This window comes from Perca fluviatilis, chromosome 7, assembly GCF_010015445.1.
Source record: "Perca fluviatilis chromosome 7, GENO_Pfluv_1.0, whole genome shotgun sequence".
In the NCBI taxonomy this organism is placed as follows: Eukaryota; Metazoa; Chordata; class Actinopteri; order Perciformes; family Percidae; genus Perca; species Perca fluviatilis.
In genome coordinates this window covers 13,244,271-13,264,351 of record NC_053118.1, presented here as the reverse complement: position 1 = coordinate 13,264,351, position 20,081 = coordinate 13,244,271, and the positions used below count along the sequence as shown (strand labels likewise).

The 20,081-nt window shown below is 40.6% G+C and overlaps 3 protein-coding genes across 5 annotated transcripts; 1 reads left to right on the top strand and 2 right to left on the bottom strand.

Annotated features, from left to right (window-relative positions):
* Positions 1-259: 259 nt before the first annotated feature.
* trmt11 (tRNA methyltransferase 11 homolog) lies at positions 260-11,655 on the bottom strand. 3 transcript variants are annotated; one of them, XM_039806592.1, is made up of 13 exons: positions 11,631-11,655; positions 10,191-10,256; positions 9,825-9,898; positions 9,569-9,650; positions 9,363-9,455; positions 9,136-9,270; positions 8,889-9,045; positions 8,678-8,758; positions 8,301-8,465; positions 8,029-8,101; positions 7,656-7,790; positions 3,131-3,251; positions 260-609 (listed from the first exon to the last, which is right to left on the bottom strand). In XM_039806592.1, the coding sequence occupies exons 3-13, from the start codon at positions 9,845-9,847 to the stop codon at positions 469-471; spliced, it is 1,206 nt and encodes a 401-aa protein (XP_039662526.1). In that variant the 5' UTR covers positions 9,848-9,898; positions 10,191-10,256; positions 11,631-11,655; the 3' UTR covers positions 260-468. The 3 variants fall into 3 exon arrangements, with proteins under 3 accessions (XP_039662526.1, XP_039662525.1, XP_039662528.1); XM_039806591.1 differs by lacking the exon at positions 11,631-11,655 and adding an exon at positions 11,235-11,364; XM_039806594.1 differs by lacking the exon at positions 11,631-11,655 and adding an exon at positions 11,139-11,160.
* A 92-nt stretch (positions 11,656-11,747) lies between these two features.
* Positions 11,748-14,110, top strand: si:dkey-29b11.3 (actin-binding Rho-activating protein-like). The gene is made up of 2 exons (XM_039806595.1): positions 11,748-11,970; positions 12,318-14,110. The coding sequence occupies exon 2, from the start codon at positions 12,326-12,328 to the stop codon at positions 12,863-12,865; it is 540 nt and encodes a 179-aa protein (XP_039662529.1). The 5' UTR covers positions 11,748-11,970; positions 12,318-12,325; the 3' UTR covers positions 12,866-14,110.
* A 131-nt stretch (positions 14,111-14,241) lies between these two features.
* On the bottom strand, positions 14,242-18,684 carry hint3 (histidine triad nucleotide binding protein 3). Its single transcript, XM_039806596.1, has 5 exons — positions 18,479-18,684; positions 17,750-17,867; positions 17,459-17,528; positions 16,748-16,874; positions 14,242-15,201 (listed from the first exon to the last, which is right to left on the bottom strand). Exons 1-5 carry the CDS (start codon positions 18,608-18,610, stop codon positions 15,154-15,156), a joined length of 495 nt encoding a protein of 164 aa, XP_039662530.1. The 5' UTR covers positions 18,611-18,684; the 3' UTR covers positions 14,242-15,153.
* Positions 18,685-20,081: the final 1,397 nt, after the last annotated feature.

The window sequence follows — 20,081 nt, the reverse complement described above, 5'->3', positions numbered from 1 at the left end:
TCCATTGATTTTGGAGTTTAACTTATATTTGTGACTAAAAGTCAGGATATGTCAGCCTCTGCTGCTTCGACTTTGATGATTTCTTCTTTCAACCTAATGGAAGTGTACGACTATATCACCTCTTTAATGTTCCCACCAAGTTCCCATTTAAAAGTTCATTTTTTATAAAAATTTACAAAAGCTGCGTTTACCGTTCAGGCAGTCAACCGTCTCGGTGTAGTAACTGTCTTGTAGTTTTAATAGTCAGCACTCAGTTAAGGACTGTATTTTATCAATTTATTTGCAAAGCAATAAGTACAAGCATAAAAATAATCATAATTAAAATAGTGAGAAAGATTTTAAAAATTACAACTGTAACAAATAAGTGATCAGTTTGTTTCCCTCTTTGAGTCCATTGACAACCACGTTCTGATTCTTGGGTGCTGTTGTTTTCGGTCTTCTATAAAGACACTTAGGCAATCGATTCGTTCACTCTCCATTGACAACAGTTTTGCTGTCCTCCTTGCCACACCTCTTGTTTTGTCCACTGAAATACTTCTCTCTGAAGGCGTTGTGCCCCTGGTAGGGGCTGAAGCGTGGGTCTGCTAAATGAGCCAGACTGTCTAATTCCTGTAAAGAGACAAATGTAGAGGTTATCGTTTTCCCCAATTAGAAAAAAAAGCTTCTTAGTCCATTTAGCCACATTATAACGTAGTGGAATACGAACTGGAATATATTTATTTATTTTTGGGACAAACGTATGACAACCCAAAATCATAATGCTGCAGCTACTGGTTATGCTCGAGTACCCACCCCCCCTTTACCAAAAGGACCATGTGTTGACACTAAAAAAATGGAGAACACTAAATTAATACAAAAGTTGAAGCAGCTCTTCCTTTTTCAGTCGATGAAGCAACTCCCACTAAATGTCAGTATAATATTGGCATCACAAGGTTTTCATACTTTTTCAATGTCTGCATGTAGGAACAAGCCTGTGCTTGTGTACTGTATATTAACAATGTATATGGACTGTTATGAATCCCTTCAGCTAAACAGTTTGTCTTGGCTGTAAGGTAGCCGCTGGTCAAAGGAGGGATGAAGGGATGAAGGGAGGAAGAGAGATGCTGGGAAGAGGAATAATGAGGTGAGTTGAGTTGGAAGTGATGCTGGGCCTGTAATTTGTCAGCAACACCTCTTTTGCTTGCTGATGCTGCCAAGCAACCTGGAAACAGTTTCCATGACCACTCTGAGGGAAAACTACGGGTAACAAGACTGACAACGTAAGCATGACCCCAAATTAATAAGGATAGAGGGGCATAACTACACACATCTGAAAACCAATCAATATTTGCCAACAACCATACAGGTGGAGGATTGTAAATGCATAGGCAAACCACTCACCCACACCCACACCCGCACACACACACACACACATGCACGCACACGCACACAAAGCCGTGAACCCTGATGCATGAGTGCAGATAGGTGCGGATTGAGGCCTATTTGGAATAGAAAAACTCTGTGACCTGAGATAGATACCAGTCAGATAAGATCAAACAGCTGTGTGTTTGTGTGTGCGTGTCATACAGGGCCCTTTATGGGAGCAATTTGGGGTTTTGAAGTGGAATGGATGTCAGATCCAAAGATGGATTGTTTTCCATACGATGTGTGATTAAGCCATTTAGAGTTCCAGTATAAAAGAAATGAGCCAATCACAGCCAGATGGTGAGGATTTGCCCCAGGCAGACAGAGAGACACCATCACTTCCATTAGGATGACATGTAAGAAACATACACATATGCACAGAGTGCATTCATTTACATGACACACACTTATGTGGTTATATATACAAACAATTATATAAATTACACATAGAAAACATGAAAGAACAGGCAGCACACATGCTCTCATTTTACATAAACCAAGTCATATCTGTGTTGCTGTTCATGCTCACACATAAAAAAATAAATAAATAAAAAATAGCAAACAAATTCTGCCGCACACACAGGTTGGTGCTGTGCACATATGTTGTCATAACTATGCAACCTTAATACATAACTTATTAAAGAAGTTGTGTTTCCAACCAAAGGATGAATAAAATTAGATGATATGGTCAACTTTAAAGTCATACACACATCGGACGAAAAATCAGTTTTAAATCCTTTAAAAAAAAAAAATGCTAGTATACATGTGTGCTACTGTGTGTACAAAACCTGTTGGAAAAAATACAGTTATGAAAATAAGAATGTAATCAGTCCCTCCAGAAAAACGGGATTATGCAATCGCATAATTCAATGCATAATCAGCCAAAGTCCGCATATTTATGTGGGACCGCATTTTTTTCAAATACGCCGCACTTTCACCGCATAAATTGCCGATTTCCGCCCAAAATATGCGGGGCTTGCATGATTTCATAATCCCGCATTTTCGTTGCAAAAAAGTCACATATATCTTAACAGAAAGTTGAAAAATGTTGCTTTTACTTCACACAAGAGCAGCCATTTTCCCCTGTTGCCATGGGAACATTATGAAGTGACGTAATCACGCGACGTGGACATCAATGAAAAGCAGGGTGTTGGGGGAAATCACTTTTTTTCTCTTTTTCATCAAACCGCAGTTTTTGCAAGTTCCCGCAATTTTTGCAAGTTCCCGCAATTTCGTTGCATAAAATTGCATAAATATCCCGCATATTCCATTGCATTTTTTAAGAAAACGTGCCGCATAATCAAGGAATTTTGCCCGCAACAATCACAAAAAAACTCTTTGATGAAAACTTTTCTGGAAGGACTGTGTAATGCAGAATTGCACAGTGTTCTTTAATGAAGCACCCAATAATTATAATTTTCTTTAAATAAGCAGCATTGCATTTCCAGACGTCCTCAAATCCTTATAAGCTCAAACACAGGTCTTCATGAAAACTAGGTTGGCAACTAAGGATTACTTTCATTGGGGATTATTCTGCCAATTCTTTCTCAATTAATCATTTTGTATCGGAAAATAGTAGTTTTGTAATTCCCCAGAGCCCAAGGTGACTGATTGAAATAACCTGCTTTATCCAACTAACAGATGGACAAAAAACCAAGTCCGTTCCAAAATATTCCGTTTACTTAAACATGACAAAGAAAAGCAAGTGGAAACAGTATGCACACACCTCAGGGTTCTTGATCTTCTCCATGGTGATCAGGCGCCGCGAGGTGTGGCTGGAGAGTGTCTGCTCACAATTACTGATGAGCCGGAGACACGGGTGGAGAGGTACCACCTCCTCACAGTACCTAAACAGGGGACACATACACACTCACAGTTACACATCAGTCTCAGTAAGGAGCAGAAAGGCAGAAAAACAGCGGTAGAGCAATTCCAATTACACCTCCAGAGCTAAATGAGAGGATTGTTTGAGGCACTAGTGAAAACAATGCACTTCCTCTTCTGTCTGGAGTCCATAAAAAGACTGCTGGGACACAGACAGAAACTAATCCTGTCAAAATTACTACCTAACTGTGCCAACCATTCCGGTGCCTTTCCTTTCTCCCTCCATTGCTCTCTCTTCATTGTTTCTCACCAATCAAACCACTAAACATTTGACCAGCGCAGTGTAACCACGGCCGGTCGTTTTGTGCAAAGATGAAGATGGAAAAAGTGACTCTGACCTGACAGGTCGACTGCTGGCTCTGTCATCACTAGCCAGGCCAGGTTATGGCCTATTAACAGCGGATGATGTATGCGTTTGCGTACATGTGTAGCACTTTCTCCTAACCACCATCCCAGTAGCAACAGTCCTGACTCAAAACCAGATTTGCACGTCACCGTTTGTCTGCCCTGTTGCCACGGCCACACGCGGGCCTCTGCGGCGATGGGATGTTTGGTCGTCAGGGTGACTAACGGCGATGGAGCCATGGGATAATTCTCTACTGCCAATCAGGAGTTTTACATAAAACATGCGATTTCAAATGCATCTAATACATTTTTAAACGATAATGTGTATTTGTCCCATAATATTTCAAAGTCCATCTAATTCATGCTCTCAATTTCAAGTCATGCAAATGGGACATTAGCCTCTAGTAGAAGAGCCGGTATCACTAAATGAGAGATTTGCCAAAATGTCCAGAAATGTACACTGAAGTAAAGAATTATGACCTGAAAATGAAAACATGGCTCATTTATACTCATTTACAAGCACCCTCTTACTTCTGACAACAGAGCCACTTTATTTCTTCTCTTCATTTGTTTATGTTATAATTAGGTCACTTTATGGCTGTGATGACTGATATGCCATCATCTGTCTTGATACTTTTTCTTCCTTCATTTATTTTTTTTAAAAAGGGAAGAGAGTTTAAAAAGGGGTCTGACCTGGTCTAGACGCCGTCTTTTGCTGACAGGACTTTGTGTCACCTGTCATCACACACACACACACACACACACACACACACACACACACACACACACACACACACACACACACACACACACACACACACACACACACACACACACACACACACACACACACACACACACACACACACAATTCTCATGAAGCAGACACAAACACACAATCCCCACTGTTTCTACCACAGCCATGGACACAGATATGTGGGGGTGACAGAAACATGATATATCCCCTGTAGAGCCCCAGATTAGGCCCAGGAGACAGGCTACGTCTGGGTTTACACACACATATCCAAAAACACACATGCAATCATTGCACACAGAAACACACACACACACGTCAGACTGCAGAGACAGATAGTTCACATATCTGACTTGTCTGACCTCAGACATTTATTTTGGCACAGCGATCTGACAGGCACAGAGTCAAGCACCGGTAGATGAGTAGCAAAGACAAATGTGTGAACACGATGACATACATGTATGGAAGTTCTCATACACAAGACCACACACATTCGTGCGTTATGTATGGATGCACACACACTTATGTAGCAAGGTGTGTGTGTAGTAGTGTACATTTGCTTGTTCTGTCTCTCGCACACATCCATGATTATCTCCTCTCCTCCCCGGTCCTATAATCAGTGACCAGAAGGATTTCCAGCCCTGCAGGGTTTTTCTCCCCCCAAACGTCCGTTGCTGCCGCTGTCTGTTGTGGTTCATACCTTTACAGTCAAACACCTGCACTTAGAGTCAGCACTTCACTTTCTGCTAGCGCACACAACATTTAACAATGTGTTGTTCTTTGTTTCAGAAGATCTGTCGTATACAGCAAACGTATAAAAGAGCTGTCGGTTGTGGTTTACTGTGACACAGCTGTATGGGCGGGAAAACCTTAACCCTACCTGTACACTCCGCTGTATAAATACCATCATTCGCTCAGATGGAATGGGAAGGACAAGGTTTTATAGGAGCGGTAATGGAATAACGCTACAGGGAACTGCTGGAAGGTTAAAAACCCGAGTGGAAAAGTCCTTTGTGTGCCAGTTGACTGGACTCCAACTGAAAGAGCTACAAACACAACCCAGGTTTTCAAAGCATTTAGCAGCTCATTAACTAATATGTCATTAGTCAACTGATTATTAAACAGACATTCGCTACGGTCTGTGTTACATTTACACTTGGCCATCATTTATTTACAAATTGAATTAGACTTTGTAATTAGATTTTATAAAATGTAATCATGTTTACGTTATAATCTGTCCATGCCTAATGTTGTTTGGCTGTTAAAGAGGCGCTATGCAGTTTTGGCCATTTATTTGCTTTTTGCTGGCAGGTTTCTCTATAGAGCCCCCTCCTACCTCTTCGGAATAGATATTTGGCAGCTCCGATGTTTACTTGTGTCTGACTCCTCGCTCGGTCAGTCTGCCGTTTCCTCTTTCTCTGTTCCTCCAACAATGCTTCCCTAGCTTTCTGTTTCTTTTTTGCCGGCACAACCGTGACGATAGTGTGAAAAACTCCATCGCTACCTTGTTCTTATAGCTAGCCGGTTCCTGTATGTGTGCAGTGCCGTAAAGCAATTTGTTCCATCGCGAGACCTGACATCACGCGAAACTTCCTGACGCTGAGCCCGGCGGTTCGCCGGCCAAAAGTTGCAAGGGTGGTTTTTCTGCTCACAGGCGCTAGGGGGAAGCGAGACGACCACCATTCAACCCAAAAACAAAGTCATATAACCATTCCAATGACTCCGAAGCTGTTAAGTTAAGGTAAATTAAGCTAAAAAAAAACTGAATAGTTCCCCTTTAAGGAAAAGAATTAGGCCAACAATAGATTGAAATGTTGTAGATTGTGCACATTTGTGTTTGGTGAAAGTGGTTTTATAGTTTTTTTTAAAGTCATCTTGGTGTGAACTACAGTCACCTAAATCTAGATTATTTTATTAGCCAGAAATATTTTAATAACAGGATTACCACTCAATGTAGATGTCCTGTTACTGCTAATTCATTGTTTGATGTAATTTGCTGTTGTGTTTTTAGCCTTTTATTTGTTATTTTATGAGAAACTCTTTGTGCTTCTGTCTTGGTCAGGACTCCCTTGTAAAGGAGATTCTGAATCTCAATGGGAATATTCCTGGTAAAATAAAGGTTAATTTAAAAAAAAAAAAAGTATTGTGCTATTCTGGTTTATGGTTTGAGCCTGCCCCCTATTGATACAATTATTATTTGGAGAACAGCACCAGCAAGAGGAGTCTCCAATCCCGGCCTATGACAGGGTTTCTGCAGGTATCAGCAAATCTCATTTCATGCTTTTTCATGCCCTTTTTCATGCCACTTTAAACTAATTTCATGCCCATGTCCAATTGAAGATACTTTCACACACAAATTGTAAGCATTTGACAATGCCAATTTTTTATATTTGAAAATCCAAATTTAACTGTCAGATGGCTCACACGACTGTTTACAGTCATTAAACGCAACGCAAAGTGCTTCACAAAATAAGAACACAACAGAAATACAAATATTTAAAACACTGTTCACTGAGCAGCTCGCGTCTCTGCCCTGCAGATCTCAAAACAACATGCACCGATAATTAAAAGTAATGAACCTATACTGCTTACGGCAGTAGGCAAATTCGCCAAAATCATGTCAACCAGTCCCAAAACTTGCATTTTCCCATTTTTCCGTCATTTGATATTTCCTCCGTTCTTTCGCCACAGCGTACACTCACTCACACCATAGACAGTAGACTCCCACTCACCGCACGTTGATTACTAGCATCCGGTGTCGCAACTTCGTGCACCAGCCGTAAAAAACAGCCAATTAAAAGGTTCCGCCCGTCAACCATTACGCTATACTTCCGATCAAAATTTGATTTAGATGTTTATATAATCAAAATAAATCGTGAAAAACAATGTTTGTATTCCATCAAGTTTACATAATTTTTAATGCCTTAGAACATTGAAGTTCATGCTTTTTCATGCCAGTTCATGCCTGAATTTTCACAAAATCTATTTAATTACTTTTCATGCTTTTTAATGACCCGCGGAAACCCTGTATGAGGACAAAGTACATTTAAAATCTAGATTCAAAATATTAATCTCCATGCACTGAAACCTGTTTTTAAACAACAACAACAACGACAAAATTGTGTCACAGACTGGGTTTGCCTGCTGAAATAACAGAAATGAGTGAGCTTTAAAGTGCTGGATGATACTGTGAGAGGCTAACGCTTCCTGAAATAGTGACCTTTATATTATCAGCTAATGACACTGCACAATAAGTATGTTTACTCACTCTGGTCTGTAGACAGGCAGCCAATAGACGAGCCTCCCGCCCAAGACCAGGTGGTGGGCAGAGAAGTTTAACAGATCTGTGAAGATGTCGCTCAGGTGGTACGCCTGTGAGACGGGAACGTGAGACTCGGCATAGCTGGGCAGAAGAATCAAATGAACACAGACGGGTTTAGACCAGAGCAACACACATAACATTTAACATGACAAACAAAACATTAATGAGTTTCTCTAAAAGCATTTCCATTTTTCACAAGTCTTTCATTCATTTTTCCAAGTGCACCGAATTGGGAAATTTGGTAAGTAACTGATGTTCATGCCATGATACAAACTAAGGTGAATTGTGTCATTAAGTCATAGAGTGTCAGTGAACTTACAGGACATCAGGGGGTCTAGGAACGTCTTTGTGGGAGCCCGTTCTCCGTGTGGACTCACGGATACCGTACGGAGCTGACGTCAGAAGGACACACGGGAACCACAAACAACAAAGCAAAAGACTAAGTTTATCCCGTTATGGGAGGAATGCAGCTGGAGCACATGCTGGCTGCAATACTGCTTCAGTGAAGAAAACACAAAAACACACACATTTATCACGTTTTCATACCCAAAGTGTTAATAGTGGTCTGCTAAGAATAAACTAAGGACCTACGATCAGTAATGATGGCATCAAACAGAGCAGCCTTCCTCCACACAGGCTTGGATGCATCAGACACCATTACATCTACATACATCTCCTCTGTTCCATACTGCCGCAGGTTGGCTCTGATGTTCTCATCAGGCCCTCGCCACTTCTGGTCTTTGCGGCTTGACCGGCCTGAAAGACAAAGGCCCTTTCAGGAAATTTGGATAGCATCTGAAACTCAGAGCAGGATCCTGCCACTGTTGGTTCGGAACACAGAAATGACATGAAGCAATATTTGCTAGCTTGAATTAAAGCATGACTGAAGTATAAGACGATGACACAATCTTACAATATAAGAGACTGCGGTTGATGTGCCATGTAAGCTCTAAGTAGCCAAAACTTACCTCTGCCATGAATGGTGTTGTAATCAATATCCATTCCACAGACGTAGGCTCTAAAATGAGAACATGCTACCAACAGGCTCCCTAAAACAGATAGAACAAGACAAAGAACTTTAAAAACCATGTACCGGTATTGACCTAGATTTCCTAAAGCGTACAACTGTCTATAGCTATCTATGTATCTGAGTGGGAGTCAGCAACAGGATTATCTCACCTGTGCCAACAAACGGGTCAAAGACGAGATCGTTCTCATTGACTTTAGCGTGGTTGGCCATAATGAATGAGAGGCCAGCATCCATACTGGTGTTCCCTATGAAGTGTCTGTTCTTCACACTGTGGGAGCGGATCAGTTCACGCTGTCCATCCGCTATCTGGTGCAGGGGTGTAAAAAGATGAAGAGTCCTCAGTTGCAGATCAGCTCTTACTAGTCAAATGTAAACAAGGAGTCAAATGTATCTCACCCATCGGCCAAAATAGATGTAGTTTGGATGCTCAGGGATGTCGTTGGGGTCTGTGCCGTAATCTTCCAACAAACAGAAGCAGTGCTGAGGGCTCTTCAGGCTCACAGCTCCTTCAAACGGAAGAAACTCCATAGCCTGGTGAGAGAATACTAATGACATTCTGTACATACAGTACATACAGGCAGATTCATTTACACACACACACACACAAAACACACACAACTTACATCAATCCTTTTGATTCTGTCTGCAAACTCCAGAGTCTTGTTGAAAGTATAGACATTGATTCTGTAAGTGGAGTCTTTTTGCATGAATGGTGACTGTAGGGCAATGTGGAGGAAGAGCACAAACAGAAATTAAACATGTTAGCTTCAACTCATGTATGTTTCATATGAAAGTTTACCTAAAATGTCATTGCTGTAGCATCACAAACCATGTTCTCCGATGGGTAGTTCAAGAGGGATGTTCTAAGTTCACTGTGTGTTTTTCCGTGGCCCCAAAGTTCAAAAGCAGACCTGCAAGGATGATGCAACATGAACTACAGCTTCATCTCAGCCACTATAGTACAGCCATGGAAACAAGGCACAGATGAAGAGGGATATGACAACATGTGCAGCATATGTTAAGGCCATTCCATCACTACAGGTGCACGGCCACCACTTACCTTCCGACAAAGCTAAAACACTTACTTTGCACAAACGGATCTGGACATGACACTGCAGACATCCTCCTCAGACAAACCATCCAGGCACCAGAAAGGAGACTAGAGAGAAGAGGCAAGAAGACGAGTGACTGTGCAGAAATGGGAGTCTACAGGACAGAAACCTTCTGACGTGGCTGCTGTCAAATAATCTATCATCACAGTCAATCACTTTATTAGAAACATTAGATAATATATTCTTTATTATCCCTTTAGGGAAATTTGTTTTGGACTCCAAGCTGCCTTGACAGTTCTATTACAAAACAATACAACACCAATTGTATCAGTCACAACGATAGATTGCACGGATGGGAAAATAAAGATTCAAAATATGTGATATGTTTGATTTGCAAACCTTTTCTTTGAAGTTTCCACTCGGCTGGAATGATTTTCCTCTAAGAGCCAGCAAGGCCTTAATCTCCTGCAAGAATGAACAACATATAAATCATAAATACTAGGGAAAAAATTGATACAGCATAGTATCGCAATATTTTCCGTGGCAATACTGTATCGATACACAGATACCAAGTATCGATCTATTATTATACATGTGTTGGTCAGTTTGTCTGCTTGCTTGACAATCCCATTTTGCAGCAATAAAATTGAAGTGAGATGAACAAACGGAGAAATGTATCTTTTTAAATAAAACAGATGTTGACAAAGTTTTCTTTTGGGGACATCATATGAAATTGGGGAAAAATTTGAAGTTGGGAAAAAAGGTAATACATTGCAATATATCGCAGAATATTGCAATATCTTTAAAATCGCAATAATATTGTATCGTGACAGAAGTATCGTGATGATATCGTATCGTGAGACCTCTGGTGATTCCCACCCCTAATAAATACTCCTATATGCATTACAGTCTAGTTTTTACAGCCTTGTTTTGAGCAGTACTCCTATGTGTCATCAGTGAGGATCCCTGTGGGGTTAAATGACAGGGCACCACAGGAGCACAATGGAGTACATTTAAAAACAACTCAACATGATTCTGATTATTTACAAGTGTGTACTACTGCGGTTTACGTCTATGTAAAGTCATATACTGTGTATCCAGGTGTGCGAACGTGCATTTTGGTCCTATTCACGTAGTAAGATTTCCAGATGGGCATGCATTTATGATCAGAGGCTAGAGAGTGAACTACAGCTTTACCAAGATGTCGATGAAGTGCTAATGTGTTATCATCATCATGTAATAAAACGTCGAGATATTCTCACGTGAAACCAAAGCCTTACGCCGTGTTGACAGTTTAACTTAGCACAACATGTAGCGTTAGCTAACTAAAGTTAATGCAGCACACACCGCGGGAGCAGGGACTCGTCTGCCAAATTCTGCTCTCTTCACGAACAACTAACAATAAGAGACAGACAGGAACCGAGAGGAGTTTATGAAGGTTACCGGCAACCTGAAGTCCAAATTATCTTGGGCAAGGTGTAGCAGATACTGGAGGCATGATCGACTATTGGAGGTCGCCATATTTGTTGCAGATTCAAAATACGTCCGGTTTGAAACCGAGCAAGTAGGAACAAAGTACCGCATGGTTGACCGAATTACCATAAATGGAAAAGAATGAGGTTTTCTCTTTCACTTACGATACATTCAATTGTGCAAGGCGTTGTTGTTGTTTTTTTTTGTTTTTTTTACTTTTTTATACGTCTACAGGCGGCATAACCAGTGTTTCAACTAGCTGCTGTTTAGTTTGACATTTTATTTGGCGACCTTGTCAAAATACCTATATTGTTGTTGATGTTTAATCAAAACAATTTATGTCACCTAGAAGCAATTTATTATTACCCATGGGTGTATTTTGCGCTCATGTCCCAGGATAAAACCCCTCTCTCCTCTCCCGGCTGTAATCTCCTTTACTTCAGAGGCACTTGTCCTCGCCTCCCTCTCTGATCAGTGATTGGCTGTTCGGATCTTCTCTAACAGGCCACAGGCCGAGACATATGTCCATCAGAGCGGTTTTTCCTTTGGACAGAAAAGCATCCGCACTCTTGCTACTGTCAGCAGTGCTGCAGTATTGTTGAGTTGTTCTATAGTTAGAGTGTAACCACCTGATTTTTGTTTTTGCACTTTGGCTACAATGAAACATTCTTGCACGTGAAGTGAGGTTCGAGTCAGTGTGGGACGTGTAAGTTGGATCATGTTTGATAATTGTTTACTCCAAATGTCTGAAGGGCTGTATAGACATAGGGCGCCTTACAAAGCTGTGTGTTAACTTGTTCTAGTTTTGATGATGACTGATCTTGATTTTGTAAAATAATAGTTTTTTGAATTGTCAATTTAATTTGTTGCTCAGATTGTGGACTAAAACTGTCATCCAAAAAAAATAAAAAATAGCCTACATAACAGGAAATCAATAATTAAGCAAAATATAATGTTTATCCTAAAACCTAGAGATTATTTTAGTTGTTATTTAAATAATAAAGTAATAAAAAAAGTGCTATTTTATTCCTGTATTCCTAATCTTCTCAACAGAGACAGTGATGGGGCGGGACAGCCAGATCACCACCATCATGGAAACAGAAGAGGACGTCCCACATCCTGCTCAGTTTAGCGATGACACTGCTGCGTGCTCCGTTTCTATAAAAGGCTTAAAGGAGAACTGGCAGAAGTGGTCTGACGAGCACCGGGAGCACCAGAAGCACAACCCCTTCAGTCACGACACTAGGCCGTGTGTGGTGGTCCCTCAGAGGGGGCAGGACCACTATGGGAGACCCCCGCAAGGGTCCATGACGGAGCAGCGGGGGAAGGATGCTCACACACACATCAGCAGAGAGGTTGAGGAGCTGTGTGAAGTGATAAGGAACATTGGAAAGCCAAGAGACAAAGATGGGGATGGAAGTGGCAGCGAAGGCAGAGTTATCACTGTGGAATTTGGGAAACTGTTTGAGCATTATGTGACGATCTCTAATAAACTGGTGGGGATTCTTCTAAGGGCGAGGAAGCAGAGGCTGGTTGACTTTGAAGGGGAGATGCTGTGGCAGGGGAAGGATGACCATGCAGTTGTCACTCTGTTGCAGTGATCAGAAACTTGGATTGGTTTTTATGCCTTGATTCATGTTACATGCACGCATTGGCAAATATGGAGCTACATCATGGCAGCACTCACCGTGGTATTCAGATAGCAGGGGGACTGCAGTAATTGTGCCTTAGTCCCGTAATGGCACTCTTGTTGAGAAAAAAAAGATAGGTCTATCAGTGGATGATAATTCACACTACCTTCCTGAGGAGTATACATTAGGCTTACTAATGCATTTTCTCCACGTGCTAAAAAAAAAGTTTCTAAAGTGCAGATACATAGAGGGGCTAGAAAAAGTCATGTAAAAACCTGAAATGAATGCAGTGACATAATTAATCACAATAACAAACGTTACAAAATGTGGGTCATAGCAGGTGAAATGCCAATTAGCAGCATTTGTCAGAAAGCAAAGAGGTTACTATCAGCATGTTGGCACATGAGTTTTCAAAGCAATTAACACTAGCACTTAAAGGCCAAACTGGTTGTACCTAAAATGCAGGTGCATCAGAATCAATCAAATAATTCAATATCAAATAACAACAAAATCATATGTCAAAGTGAATGGAATCATGACAGGATATGCACAATTAAATGTTAAACACAAATAAAGAGAAACACTGTCATACTGTATGTTAAAACAGAGATGTGACTTTATGTATGGGGGGGTTTAACCTAATATATGTTCCTAGGGTAACTTAAGTTATTTCAAAAACAGTACATTTTCATGTATTCACATATACTGTGTTGCTAAAATAGGATCTTAACTGAACAAATCCTTCCCTATATTTCCGTGCTAGCTTTTTAATGTGGGGCATGTGGTGGAGTGAGCAGCTGACATGAAGTCAGAGTGGTTAAGGAGTCTGAAGCACATCCAAAGAGAACATGAGGCTGCCTGTGACAGACAGTATGGTGCTATAGGATGAACTTGATCTGACTTGGCTTGGGTACCTCGGAGCATGTATTTATTACAAGTCTGCTTTGTAATTAGAGAACCTTGTTACAGTTGGAACTTTGTATACCTGCAACACACTGAGATAGATGTACAATAAACTACAAATGCTGCTTTAATGAAATGAGAACTCCACAGTACACTATGCATTGACTGATAATATATGCCATAATAACCGCTGCTATTAAAACTAATGGCCATGCAAACTAACTGTTTTTTTTAGCATGAGGCAGAAGTAGATTAGTCAATTAGAAAGTATTGCTTATGGTATTATAATAAAGAAAGACAAGTAACAGCGTCCTTCATGTTATTGTGTTACTGTGGATGCTTTGTGAACTGTAAGCACTGACTGGAGTAGTTAAACTAATGACTGGGAGATAAGTGTAAACTGATACAGTATCTAGGACTCACTATAGTAGGAACACACCGAGGAGCAGCAAAGTATTATTTATTCCAAGTTAAATTAATTCTTAAAGTGCATACACTTGTGTACAGTACATACAGTTTGGTTTTCTGTCTTTACATTCCTTAATATACAGTAGTATCATATGGCATATTCACTTCATGCACAATACAGTTAGTTCATCTTGTATATCTTAACACAATCCTAGGACATTGCATCAAATCAAACGTGAGATGAGCATGTATAAACAGATACCTGGCTATATTTTAGTGCTTGTTGAGATCATTTAGCATACTTTACAGTGTTAGAGGATCACTTAGCTGCTTCCACTGTAAAGGAGCCTTGTAAATAGTTAATAATACTCTGGGCTTTGACCCACTTCACCAAGGCCACAAAATTATGAGATAACTCAACATAGCTGAGGAACCTTCGGTACACAACTATCCAACGTGTTATGTCAAAATTTGAATTAGACAAATTAGGTTTTCTTAGTTATAGTTTTTTCTCAATTACACATGCATACAATCTGATTTTCATTTTGCATGCCAGGAAATAAAACAGCTTGTGAATTATATTGGCTATCTACTGTTGTACTCACCTTTCCATTCAGTAAAAAGAAACGCCCTTCAACAATTTCTTTGGCGATTACCAGATGAAAACAGGGGAATCAAACTGTATGCTATACGTGGTCCATAAAGTAAATGCTTTTTTTTTTTTTTTAACGGAGGATTAATTGAGATTTAATGAACTCCTTCTGTAAAAAAAACGTTTAAAAAATCATTTGTGTGTGGCAAGTAGCAAGAAACAAGATACTGTCATTAGCTCTCACAGACAGCAACTTTATGTGAGAGTGTATCATTCAACATGACCTCTGCAAGAAGGTGGATGTTTCAGTCACATCAAAGTCAAGTACTGTCAGAACTGGATCCAAAGCGAGGGATTAGTTGGTCTCTCCTTTAGAGTTGAGAAGCTCAATCAGCTGGTCTGCCTGAAAAACATGAACAAATGTGGACAGGATGGAAATTAGACTTAAAACTCCACTTGCATAAACTTAAGTATGGTGGCACCACAGGGTTGTTGTCACTAATTACTAAACTAAATAGCATAATATAGCAAAATAGTCATTTACATTTATAATAACAGCTTTTAGAACTGTATATCCCTTGTGCAACAGGGGGAAGAGCCTGGCTTTCATTTCAAATGAAGTGTAAGTTTCAGTTTCAAGTTTTTTAGTCATGTGTAGGTTAATACAGGGTTAACGGTGCAATGAAATGTATTTGATGAGAGAACGGGTCAGCTCAGCAATAAAAGCACTAGCTAGTAAAATACAGCACTAAATACATATATGAAAAAACGAGGACTGTGTGTAAAAGTGACATGTTTATCCAACGGTTAAAGGTCCTATGACATGGTGCTCTTTGGATGCTTTTATATAGGCATTAGTGGTCCCCTAATACTGCATCTGAAGTCTCTTTCCCGAAATTCTGCCTTGGTGCAGAATTACAGCCACTACAGCCAGTCCCACAATGAGCTTTCCTTAGGATGTGCCATTTCTGTGTCTGTAGCTATTGAGTAGGAGAGGGAGGGGGGCAAGGTGGAGGGTGTGGCCTTGACCAGCTTGCGGCCATGGTTGTTGCTCTATTTCCTCATGGGCGGGCCAAATTTCTGGGCAGCTGTGGGCGGCAGGCAAAGCAGAGAAAGGGGAGGTAACCTTTCCCCTTATGACAACATGAAGGGAAGATTCCAGATCGGCCCATCTGAGCTTTCATTTTCTCAAAGGCAGAGCAGGATGCGATATTACGAATCCCACTATGGCCACGCCAAGACCCACCCTTCAATAGCGTTCACACACTACTATTGGCCAGGCGTCCATGCTTACATGTACAGGTCCTATCCCCTGACCAATCCCCTAACCCTAACCTTAACCACTCGAGGTGAAATGCCTAACCCCAACCAATCAAGCTGCTTCGTAGGGCGGGTCTTGGCGTGGCCATAGTGGGATTCGTAATTTTGCGAGCAGGATAACCAGGGCTCGGTTTACACCTATCGCCATTTCTAGCCACTGGGGGACCATAGGCAGGCTGGGGGAACGCATATTAATGTTAAAATAAAACTCATAAAGTGAAATTTTCATGCCATGTGACCTTTAATATAAGCCAATAAATCTCAAAAAATGTTATACACACATAAATACTTTTGAACTTTGTGCAGCGAAAGTGAACACAATCTACTGCATTGGTTACTGGTTGAGACGCCTGAAACTATTAATTTCAGAATGAGAAAAAAGAACTAAATCACTAGCTCAACAGTCCTTACACATTTAAACCAAGCTGCCTGCATGAGAAAGACACTTTATGAAGAAAACACATTTTCACGTGGTAAGATGACAGTCGACCTATTTTGCTTATATGTAGCCTGATGGTGCACACATTTGAGACTGAGAAGCAATTATTTTATCTTTACCAATCCTTAATTTATATACCATTGCATGTTTAGTACTGGAGCACAGAAGAAATAATGATGAGGAGGCTTACCGTAATAAACCAATAAGAGTTGAGCCTGTAGAAGAGGCGGGACATGAAGCCAATTTGACTGGCAGGTGCCAGGACATGAAGGTGTAGGTGTGTGACAGAACAGAATGGGGGCCAGTGGAAACCGAACCTGCAGACAAGGGAAAGGGAATGCACACAGGCGCCATGGTTTAGGATATGATAAGCCTTTTCTAAACTGTTACATCAACAAAGCAACGTACAGTACAGTATATGTTAGCAAAGCTTAATGATCAGTCAGTAAGAATTATACATCAGTCTACATATCAATAACAATTTCCATTAGATTAAGTACTACTGTTCTCTAGGTATAGACAGTTCATAGTTTACATTGTTGAACTGACACTGTGACGATGTGTACTGATGATGAGTATAATGTTCATCAGCTCCTGGCATCACTGTGGATTGTTAGCTTGTTCTTCTGTCTAGACGGGCATGCTGTAGTGTTGATTATTAGTATTGGTTGTTCTTAAAGGGGGACAATTCACCTCAAAATAATTTGTCAGTCACTATTTCTTAACAGAAAACCTCAACTGGGTCTTTACCTGAGGTTTATGTCATCGAGTGACAAAAGTTGTTTCACTAAAAATGTTTGGGGATGTTCCTTTTGTGGTAGTCACATCGTAGCACTTACATTCCTGAGCAACTAGTGTGAAGAGCTGTGAACTACAAAATGTACCACTGAATGTAGTTCACCTGACATCGCTGAGGTCTGTTACGCTGTTTTTCTGGAGGATCTCCTTCCCTGTCTCGACCATCCGCTTCACTGGTTATGACAACAAAAACACATGCAATTTTCCATTACAAATAAGCCAACTATATTTTATTCAGCTGCAGAGTAGTTAACACCAGTCCACATGATCGGTTAGCAATGACCTGTCAGTGGAATTGAATTTAGCAGCAACATGCAGTAATCTATACAACTATTTTCAAAGTGCAACCGTTTCAACAAGCATCGGTAAATACGGTGTGTAGTTTAAACCTTACCCAAAGGCACATGCTCCTTGCTGAGTGTTTTACAATTCCCTACATGTTTGGTTGGGACGACCAGGTAATGGTGGGGAGCTCCAGGTTTAATGTCTCTAAAACATGAGATCTCCTCATCCTGCAGCGGAGATTAATGAGCAAATACAAATTAATAAATCAGCTGGAAAAAAAGAACGGGTAGAATGGTGGGGACTGTAGTGTTAATTGCAACCTTTTTTTTTTTTTTTTAAACTACATGTTAGTTAGCTTTTTGTTGTCGGTCTATAAATCACCAAGTCACCAAGCGGCAGTCTCTTTTCAGCTCTTTATCATCTCTCCCACAGCTGTGGTTTCCAAACTGGAAGCTCCAGTGAGTGCGTCTTTGAGGGGATCCCATAAAATGTATTAGAGTCCTTATTTTGGCAAATATAAGCTTCATACAGGACCAATAAGCTGGCACAACCTGCACGGAGTGCGGAGGTTCACCCTGCAATACACTAGACCAGCATAAAACTACAAACTAGCGTATAGCACTCAATAAAAATGTGGTAGTTCAATTACTGCACAGAACTTAGTCTTTAAACAATAAATCTAGCCCAATACTCAAAAAGCCACTAACGTTATACATGTGTTACAGAGCTATATACAGTACCTTTACGCTGCTTCTTAACCCAGTTTAACAAGAAAGCATGCTAGCAAAGCTAGCTAGCTTAGCACTTCATATTATTTAAACATTGCCAATATTCTTACACAGTGAAGAAGCTCCGTGCCCATTTCATTGTTTACGATCTTGCAGAAAATACATTTCTTTTCATATCCTTCAGCTGGCACGCTGCTGGTTTTGGAAACCTGATCAGGTTGTGTAGCCTTGACTCCTGCCATTGTTGTACAACAGCACAATGAACTGTCAAAGGTAAGACCTGCACAGTCGATCCCAGAGGTCAACGAGCTCACAAGGGGAAACCGAAAGATTGTCGATCCACCGTTCTCGACTCTCAAGTGTACATGTAGTGCCGTGTTTTGACGCGAGGAGTCGCCAGTGATGGCGAAAGCTTCGTGGAGCAGTGAAGCTGTTCAGCAAATTGGTTCATTTCTCCAGGCTTTACTGTAAATGCACACAAAGCCACCTGTTGGTCAAAGTGTAAGTACAAGTAAGTAAAACAGGCAATGACTGCCAACAATGAAAAAAATAATGTATTTTGTTATAATCCATTTATAGCACACCAATTCGGGTCTATTCTGATAAACATATGATTGTATACCAATTTATTTGTCTTGTGAGTATGCAAAACCGTAACTTAAAAAGTTGTTTATTAACCAAATCTCTGCCCTAATTCCAAGATTAAATCCGCAAGACCTCATGTCTAATTGTAGCTCCTGACAGAGAGGATTTGTTTGTGATCATTGATTTGTAGGATTATAGGGCTCTTAGATATTTGCTCCTCACTGCTGATGGTACAGATGCAACCGTCATTATACTTCCCCTGCAGATTTGCAAATAACTTTTCAACCCACCTGACTGCTGATAAATTCTCAAATTGACCATCTTAGGCTATAGCCTACTGAGAATATGTTGTCTAGCAACTAACATTTAGATAAAGTAATGTTAAAGTATGCCCAAGCTAGCAGATATTTCACTCATGGGGCTCTGCATAATGTAGGGCCTTTCCATATGTCCAACCCCCAAAAAGGGGTGAGTCAAATTATAGAAAAACATGATGCCTTCATACTTGACTTATCAAATAAACTGATCTCATATTGCATGAGTGTATTCAGTTTGCCTAATTTCCAATATTTAGAAATAAAACTATACTTTGCCACAGTCGAACTTCTCATTTTCACCGTACCAAAATAATTTAGAATTTTAGCTCTGCATTAAAAGCTGGACGCACGTTATCACAAAGTATGAACGAGCTATCAAATAAGGGAAGTGAGATGCAGCGTCGGTAAACTTCCCAGACAAACAATTAAAGCACGTAAACAGTTCCAGAAAATGTCTAATAGACGGGCTCTGGCTGTTCTCTTGTAAATCCATGGTGGGCGGTCGTTCCCGGATTTCAAGCCGGGACCATTAATGGCGGCTCGTTTGGAAACTTATTTTACAAAAATAGTTCACCGAAATGTGTTTCTGTAAACATTATGAGCGAGAAAAAAGCTATGCAGTTGCTAGATCTGTTTTTATTTTAGATGGACAACAGTCAGTTTAAAAGATTTTCGGGAGTTTCAAGAGGTGGCGATGCCTGCTGGACTTCCCTGATTTGCACACTGCTTATGGGAAACCAGAGAGGTCTAGAGAATTTTTGGGGAAGCCTGGCAATGACGTTCGAGGATACCTTGTTTTTTACAGAATGGA